Consider the following 8,229-nt stretch of genomic DNA (forward strand, 5'->3'; position numbering starts at 1 on the left):
TCCGGTTTGCGTGAGGGGTAATCCTGCCATGTTCATGTAATTTTCGCCATTAACAGCGCTCTTCTTGTGCTTATATCTGTGTGTTTAGGGTTGGTATTTGCTGAAATTATTGCTAGCGATATAACGCTGCTTGTATGCATGATTCATAGCCTGTCGTTTTTTTTAACAAATCACCTGCGCTACACATATATTTGTAGTGCAGGTCTTATCTTAAAAAGAAAACGAGAGGCTAAAGTAACGTAAATTATGTTATAACTTAAGTGCATAAATTCGATGCAGAGTGCACAAAATGAGCTCCATTGGCCTTACACTGGAAGCTGCTGTACGGGCGTAGAATGCTTATATGCCAAAAATTTTCTTTTGCATTTGGGACAAGAACAACTAAATGAAAAAATCTCATTCTTGCTGCAGAACTGTGACCTTCCCAAGAGAAAATAGTAGTTGGTACCACGGTTTTATGGTTAAATTCCCAGCTGGAACTAGCTGGTACCAGTTGGGACCAGCAAGGACCAGCTGGGCCCAAATGGGAATTTAACCATACACCACCTGGGACCAGTTACATTTTCTCTTGGGTTACCTTCGGAGTCGAGGTATGGCGATGGTCCCGGGGACGTGGGGTGGTCACAATCGGGTACCGTGGTTCACCTGAAGTCGCTCTATATATACATGTCGCAGGGCCGCCTGGAGGGCTTGGAGCTGGGCGTGCCTGCTGCCTGTTTCGGGCAAAGGTTCTGCGCCTGGGGAGCCTCGTGTGCGGACGTGTCGGATCGCGAGCACCGCAGGTGCTTGCGCTAGGCGAGGGCTTTTCACTGCTCGGCCCAGAAGGTAGTGCTGGTAGCCCGTACTTGCCTGGTAATGGAGAGGGCTCATTGGTGTGTATACCCCCTGCCCTTGCCAGCAGCTGGTTCACTCCCTGTGAGATGCACGCAATGTGGACCAGACGGGCTGGTTCATAGCCATTTGCGGCACTGCAGTTGCGGCAATGGCAAAGCTTACGTAAAACACCTCTCTTTGGTTACCATGCACACACAGGCTCTCCATCGTGGGCGTCAGACTTGGACTGCGATATGCGAAGGCCCTGCACGCGAGGCTGGGTGCTTGGTCGCCGCATCAACAGCCTCCTGGGATGCTGCAGAGGCGCCTGCCAGCTGGCCCCCTCTCTGCCTTCTCGACGTTGTCCAGGAGGCGCATAGGTACGATGCTCCTTTGGTGCGCTCCAGTTCCAACGTAGTGAGGCTCACCAACCCCGTACTTGGAAAGCCAGCTTACCGAATGACATAAGAAATTCTTTCGTAAGGGCCGTAAAAGGTAGCATGAGAGAAAGCCAGCATGCATTTCAAAAGTCATCCATATGAGAATTCAGTGGCCTTGTCGAAGTCGAGCAGTGAGGTTCAGTTAATGCAGGAGGAACGAACCTTAGGGGGTTGTGGATAGACAAGCAAGTTGGCTAAGGCGGTGGTCTTCGAGGGGCTGCGGGTTGAGAGTAAGCGTATTGTAGAGGGGTTGGCTGGAAGGCGAAGTGTTGCTCTGTATACCCTGCGCTGTAAAGCTTGATTGATTGTACCGTCCGCGTCAATCCGTGCGCACACCACCATTAAGCGAAAATCTGTGCGGAAACTATCTAATAGAGTACAAGAGCACTTCAAAACACTCGAAAACAGACACTAACATAATCCATCAACGAGATTGGATTGGATTGGAAAAAATTTATTGAGCATAAAAGTGGGTGGCTTTCTCAGTCAGGTAGCCGCGAGCTAGCGCAGCTGCTTGGGCGTTAGTGATGAGGCGTTCTTGGTCCTCGCACCGTGAGCTGGCCACCTCGCGCCCCCACTGCTCAGGGGATGGGGAAGGAAGGGGGTTTGGCGCGTAGGGGCATTCCCACACCAGGTGGTAGGTAGTGTTTGGGACGGAGCAAGAAGGGCAGTTGTAGGGGTAAGTGGAAGGAGAGATGTAGTGGAGTATCGTGGTGTTGTAGAATGTGTTGGTCTGCAGCCGACGCCAAATGCGAGCCGCCTGTGTGCTGAGGGATGGGTGAGGAGGAGGGTATTGAAGCCGCAGTTGGCGATAATGATACAAGATTTCAGTTTATCGGGGAGAGGCCGGGGGATAGATGGAGGGTTCGGAAAGGTCCTCTTCCGTCGACGAAAACGCCCGGAATGTAAGAGCACGGGCAGCGGCGTGTGCCGCCTCGTTTCCATCGAGGGAAGAATGGCCTGGTGTCCATGCGAGAAAACGCGCAAAAGCACCGGTGTAGTAAGGTTGTGATCACGTTGTAATACGCATCGAACAACGCTAAATGGCGCTACGCGGAAACATGAGATGGCGCCGCGGTGCACCGCGTATGTAAGCGGGTTCTGAAAATCCCATACCCTCTTCCCGCCATGGACGGAAACGAACGTAAGACGCGTCACGCTGCTGCTAACGTCTACGAGGACAACGAGCTTCCCTGAATACGAAACCGCGGCAAGCGAAGGCAAAGTGACTAAAATCGAATGATGGTCGGGACGCAAATCGGATTTCACTCGGGGTGCAACTTGGATGTCACGGTCCCCGTACTCCGAACCCTCGCCATTATCCAAGGAGTTGAGACGCTGCCATTTTTTTAACGTGCGCCGAAATCTCGTACACACAGGTGTTTTTGCTTTTCGCCTCCATCAGAAAAGCGGCCGCCGCGGCCGGGAATCGAAGCTGCGACCTCGTAGAAGCATGACTGAAAGTCTATAAAACTAATTTCATGTAATCTGTGGTGCCTAAGGACGCTTATCGGCCTGCTCCCTTCCCTACTATAGAGCTGTAATAAACCGGGTCGCCAGCCCGCAGCTGCTTCCGTTCCTGACTGCTGCATATGTGTAACTTATTTGGCTTTTTCTTCTTGTCCTTCTTTGTTTTTCAGATGTTGCATTTACGTAGCTTCAGCGCCCTGGCCTTGTTCGACAAGTCAGGACACCTCTTGGAAGTTCCAAACCCGAAGCGCGTCCAAGCCTGCCCGTGTTCTGTACAAGCTTGCAATCCTTCACGCCGCCAAAACATGACGTCGTAGCATCTCACCATGTCGCTCATACTCCTTGCTTCAATTGCGAAAATAAAAGAGTTTTCTAAACATTTTCTGCCTCTATCAAGGCTCCTGAGCTCGCTGGCTACGCCAGCTTGAGCACAGTGGCGTGCATGTACAGAATTGAAAAGAAAAAAAAATTAAAAATATGAATATAAAAGGGAATTAGGATGGGAAACTACGCTTTAGAACAAACCCTCACTCACTAAGATCTCTGAATACGAATAAATAAGACCACATGAAAACTCACGTCGAAGAGAAAACACGTGATGTGAACGTTTCCCTCAAAAGGTCTAACATTACGCTGCACGCAAGGGAGCAAATTCTGACTTTCCTAGGCCGATCTCTCCAATAAACATATTTCTCTCTCTCTTTCTCTCTCGGGTGCAAGGACTGACACCCTTCTGCGGGGCTTGTACTTCCACAGTTCCAGTGAAAAGTTTAACTAAAGAACACTTGAAAAGACCCCCTTTATCAGCAAAAGATTTGCCCGATAACATGGAAGTTCTCACCCTTCGAACCGAAGTATTCTGCACTATGGTCAAAAACACGGCAAGTTTGCTTAAAGGTCCGCGGATTTCTAAATTACTGTCTCCGTTAATTAATTACGCGAAACTCGGTAATGCGTGGCTAATTACAGCTTCGCAGGCTTGTGGATGTGAAGGGGCGTATGTTTTGAGCGTACCGAAAATCTTTGGCCAGAACGGGCGTTGTCTAACCATTCTGAAGGCACCAAAAGGCGCAAGAAAGGCGCTAAGAGGCACGATTTGCGTCGCCGTTATCAAGAAAATCTTTTGCTGATAAGGGGGGTCTTATCAGCGAAACTTTTTTCCCTCAAAGGGTGTAGGTATACCCCTGAAAAAGAGAGTCAGCACGTACACCCGCAAGGGAGTCAAAGTTTACACCTTTTCGCGCAGCCTAATGTTACACCATGGTTACACCTTCGAGTGAAAAGTTTTGCTAAAGAATGCTTGAAAAGACCCCCCTTATCAGCAAAAGATTTTCCTGATAACGGCGACGCAAATCGTGCCTCTTGGCGCCTTCCTTGCCCTTTTCGGCGCCGTCCGAATGGTTAGAAAGCGCCCGTTGAGGCAAAGACTGCATGCGGGCTGAGTTGAGACGTACGCATTTCGTCCCCATTAGTACACCCGTGGCTAGTAGCGCTAGTTCTGGAGCTTTCAGCCTTAGCTTGACCAGGCAAATTACTCATGTGTTTAGTTCCACACGCATTAGGGAACATTATTAAAGCCATTTAATGGCGGAGTCTGTCCGTGAGAGGGCGTTTCTCTGCGCCAATGACGTGTGGAGGTTAGATGGCGGTATACAGTGGCCAGCAGATTTCGTCGTCTTGTCAGAGACTGAGCCCCGCGCATAAGCCGTAAGCCTGATTCAGTACCTTTTCAGCAATTTTTTTCACTTTTGTTCTTTTCTCGTTCATTTCTTTTACTTGGTCTGTTATCGCATTACTGTTTCTTTACTTAATTCAGTACATGTATTTCTATCGTCGAATAGGACTCCTCTGGTTTGAAGCGAAAATATGGCCGTATGTGAACATTATTTGTTTGCCGCTGTGCTTGCGGTGCCTCTGATTAGTGCTGAACGCTTTGGTGAGTGGAACAAGGGAGGACAACAATCGTGAATCATTTTATGCATTTTTATTGACCACGAAGAAAATATATTCTCTGCCAGGGCACACTTGCTTTCGAGATGAAGGAGCCCGCTGGCCAAGCAAGTAGGCGGGAGACATAACCAAACGTCTTTTGACTCTTGGCAGCGTCAACAGACACTGACGCCGCCATCACTACGAACACCGGAACACGCGCACACTGTTTATTTCCGGTGAATTTGAAGCAAACGTCCCTCTGGGGGTGAAAACTCAGTCGGGGTTCCCCACAGGCTCACATCGTTCGCACAGGTAATGTACCACTCTGGCAGGGCTGCTAGGCTCCTCTGCGACGATCTGCTTGGGCTTAGCGTCACTGAGGCGCTTTGCGACAGTTTTTCGCATTGCCACCATGCATAATCGAGCCCTTCACTGCACATTTACGTACAACACTTGTCGATACTGAATCGCTAATCTTTGAGCAGCTACATCTGATAACACCCTGGTATGGCACGCCATGGTTTATCTGGACACAAATTGGTGCAGTTGGAGCCACTGAGAAAACTAAACAGTACGCCGAGTATTACACTTAACTCTACGAGTGACGACAAGAACGGTCAGACTTCTGTCCGCATGCTACTTTGCCGGCGGCTACGCCGAACTCCCCTGTACAAGTTACACACAACAGTCTGTTTACCTTTTTCGCCTTCCGGGGCCAAATCCTGGGAGGACACGTTGCCTAGAATGAACACTTTCACACCAGCCAGAGGACAAAGTACCAGAGTAAGAACTTCGCTTCATGAACGGTGCGACGTTCACACGGGGTCAAGGCTGTCCCTAACCGCACTCCTAGCGAATCATTTTTAGAATTATGCTCACTCGGAGTGCGAACTTGTTCGCCCCTTTTTTTTCTCTCCCAACTTTAACGAGCGCCATTATGACAACTAGGATTCGCTAAAATACTGTTCGAAACGAGATACAAGAGACCGACACAGTACTTGATGCCGCTCGAGCCGACAGAGCCAGCGAGCCGCATCGACTGTGTACAAACGACAAAGGCAGTACTCCGGTTTCGAACAGAGTTTAATTCCAAGAGAGGCGCAGCGACGGACAGCTCGACTCGAACGGCATCCGTGAAGGCTCGATGACGGCACCGTCCTCCAAGGTGGTAACCAGGACGCATAGATAGGAGGCGGTCTGCACCAAGAGGCAAATCACGTTAAAAATGTTACGTTTAGGGAGATCACCATTCCTTACCGATAGCAAACAGGGTTTAATGATTTCAAGACAGGCGCAGCCATGTACAGCTCGACTCGAACGGCATTCTGGACGTCTCGATGACGGCCCCGTCCTGCTCGGCGGTGGCCGGTACGCATAGGCAGGCGGCGGTCTGCAACAAATAGCAGACCACCTTAGAAATGTTACGTTTTGGGATGTCATCATTGCTTACCGAATGCGGGGTCCAGGATTACGCCTGACAGGAACGGGAAGGGACGCTGAAAGGAAAAGCAACACAGACGAACAACGACAGAACAACTTTTATTACCAGAAAACACCTCTGTACAAAACACGCGGCGTCGAGCTCAGTAGATAGGACAGATGGAGACGTGTACCTGCCTAGCCAGAAGAGTAGTGCATGTTTGCGGGAAGGAGCAAGTGCAATAAGACACGATGCAAGGGTCAGGGAAAGGGGAGGGCGGAGGCGGTGCAGGACGCGAACCTGAAAAGGAACCAAGGACACCAATTCCATCACTCGCCTTTGCCACGACCCCAATTTGGAGCCGTGGACCACAGAGCTGCGTTCCGTGCTTCTGTGATGCTCGTTGAAGGTGGCGACTGTATTCCGAACGCCGCGCGAACCGAGGACGTGCGAGCGGAAGGCATTATCGAAGTGGATATACCTCGGCTACCGCGGCGTTCGGAAAGGAAGACCGACTATCACCACAACCTAACGGGGCTTCCGAGCTGAGTCCGACGCTAGAGGCAGTGGCGAAGGGCTCCAACACCGCCACTGCGCCGCTGTCCCGAAAGCTACAGCCTAACGCGCACCACAAAGTTTTGGCGACAGTCGGAATCCCTGCGTCGCGACGGCCCAGGAAACGTCCGGCTCCGAGGCTAATGTGCGCTCGGTTAGGAAAATTCAAATACGCAAACGTTCAGCGTCGCGAAAAAAAAAATGATACGAAAGCCGGTTTCGTGGGCACGCCGCACGTCGCACCGGGCCTTCAGCCACGGAACTCACCACTTGGAAGAGTCGTCGGTGAAGACTGTGAAGCAGCATACCGTGAAGGAAGTCCGTGAGGCCCTCGTGGGTATTCGCTTGTCCGAGCGAGCCGGTTGGGAGCGGGGATGGCACAGGCACAACGAAAAACGACTGAAGGAAACGAAAACGACAACACTTACGGCATTAAACACCTCTTAGCGCGAACCAAACTTCCCCAATAGACAGTATACCGCGTGGAAAAAAGCTCACCTGTCCATCGCCGCCGTCACCCCGCCGCCAGCTACTCTGCGCCCGATGCGCAACAGACAGCCAAGATGGCGTACCCCTTGTTCTAAAACGCGCTCATCCTGGCATTACAGAGCGCTGCTATCGGTCGGTTACCGCCTACCCTTCCACTCTTTCACATCGATATCGTCTTCCAGAACATTCTGCCAGTTGTAAAACCAAACGAAAAAGTTATCGCATCAAGTCGCAGCCGCGCGGCCACCGGAGCATGCATGACAAGGCATTTTATGCTGCGTCACGGAGCAAGATAACCTTCTTGCTTGGCGTTTCTTCATGTCGGCTAGGGGCTTCGGCTGGCGCGATTGCACGGTCCTATCGATCATGCGGCCGTTACCGGCCGTCTTCCGCGGCTTTTGAAACCGAATAAAAAACGCCATGTCTTGAAGGAACAGTCGACTGCGCGGAAACGCAAATGCTACTGCGTACTGATTGATTGATTGATTGATTGATTGATTGATTGATTGATTGATTGATTGATTGATTGATTGATTGATTGATTGATTGATTGTAAGGTTCAACGCGCCGACAAAATGAAGGCGATGAGGCGCGCCGTATAGTGGAGGGCTCCGGATTGATTTTGACAACCTGGGGATCTTTAACATGCGCCGAAATCTCGTATATATCGGGCGGTTTGGCTCTTCGTATCCACTAGAAAAGTGGCCGCCGCGGGCGGGACTCGAACCCGCGTCCCCGTTCTCAGCAGCACAACGCCTTAGCCACTGAGCCATCGCGGCGGGTGCGTACGAGTCGTGGCTGTAAGAAAATTAGTGCCCTTTCCACTCTGTGAAGAAAAATGACCTGCGAAGCTGGACGCAGTCCACGGAGTGCATGAAAGGAAACACGTTTGTTCGTAAATAGCGACTGAGCATACTTCCTAGCCAATTAGCTGAATGAAACTTGGAAGGACCCAAGGTTCAGTCTCGCGGACAAGCTAGGAGCTGACTCCCGCTTCGTAGGCATCTCACTGTTCGTGTAACACAGCAACCCAATCCGCTCGATCACTGAGAGGACACCGGACAAGTCGCATTGGGCCGTTTGACGTCCGCGTTTAAACCTCCCGCCAGC

General features: G+C 50.9%; 1 protein-coding gene and 1 long non-coding RNA gene across 3 annotated transcripts; one reads left to right on the plus strand and one right to left on the minus strand.

Moving 5' to 3' along the window:
- The first annotated feature begins 76 nt into the window (after positions 1-76).
- On the plus strand, positions 77-3,102 carry LOC144141511 (uncharacterized). 2 transcript variants are annotated; one of them, XR_013316626.1, is made up of 3 exons: positions 77-825; positions 1,033-1,193; positions 2,894-3,102. It is a non-coding gene; the product is annotated as an uncharacterized LOC144141511 (long non-coding RNA). The 2 variants fall into 2 exon arrangements; XR_013316625.1 differs by having other exon boundaries at positions 78-874.
- Positions 3,103-3,886: 784 nt separating this feature from the next.
- Positions 3,887-7,371, minus strand: LOC144142983 (uncharacterized). The gene is made up of 7 exons (XM_077674809.1): positions 7,129-7,371; positions 6,898-7,029; positions 6,413-6,491; positions 6,106-6,151; positions 5,913-6,045; positions 5,654-5,852; positions 3,887-3,907 (listed from the first exon to the last, which is right to left on the minus strand). The coding sequence occupies exons 1-7, from the start codon at positions 7,134-7,136 to the stop codon at positions 3,887-3,889; spliced, it is 618 nt and encodes a 205-aa protein (XP_077530935.1). The 5' UTR covers positions 7,137-7,371.
- Positions 7,372-8,229: the final 858 nt, after the last annotated feature.

This window comes from Haemaphysalis longicornis, unplaced genomic scaffold, assembly GCF_048455015.1.
Source record: "Haemaphysalis longicornis isolate Haplotype H1 unplaced genomic scaffold, Haemaphysalis longicornis Haplotype H1 scaffold_6, whole genome shotgun sequence".
Lineage (NCBI taxonomy): Eukaryota > Metazoa > Arthropoda > Arachnida > Ixodida > Ixodidae > Haemaphysalis > Haemaphysalis longicornis.

Excerpts from the sequence above, each read along its gene's own strand:
- LOC144142983 (XM_077674809.1), bottom strand. Across the intron at positions 6,492-6,897 it reads ACCGACGACTCTTCCAAGTG|TCGCCACCTTCAACGAGCAT; the intron begins GTGAGTTCCGTG and ends TTCGGAATACAG. Across the intron at positions 5,853-5,912 it reads TTAAACCCTGTTTGCTATCG|ACCGCCTCCTATCTATGCGT; the intron begins GTAAGGAATGGT and ends CTCTTGGTGCAG.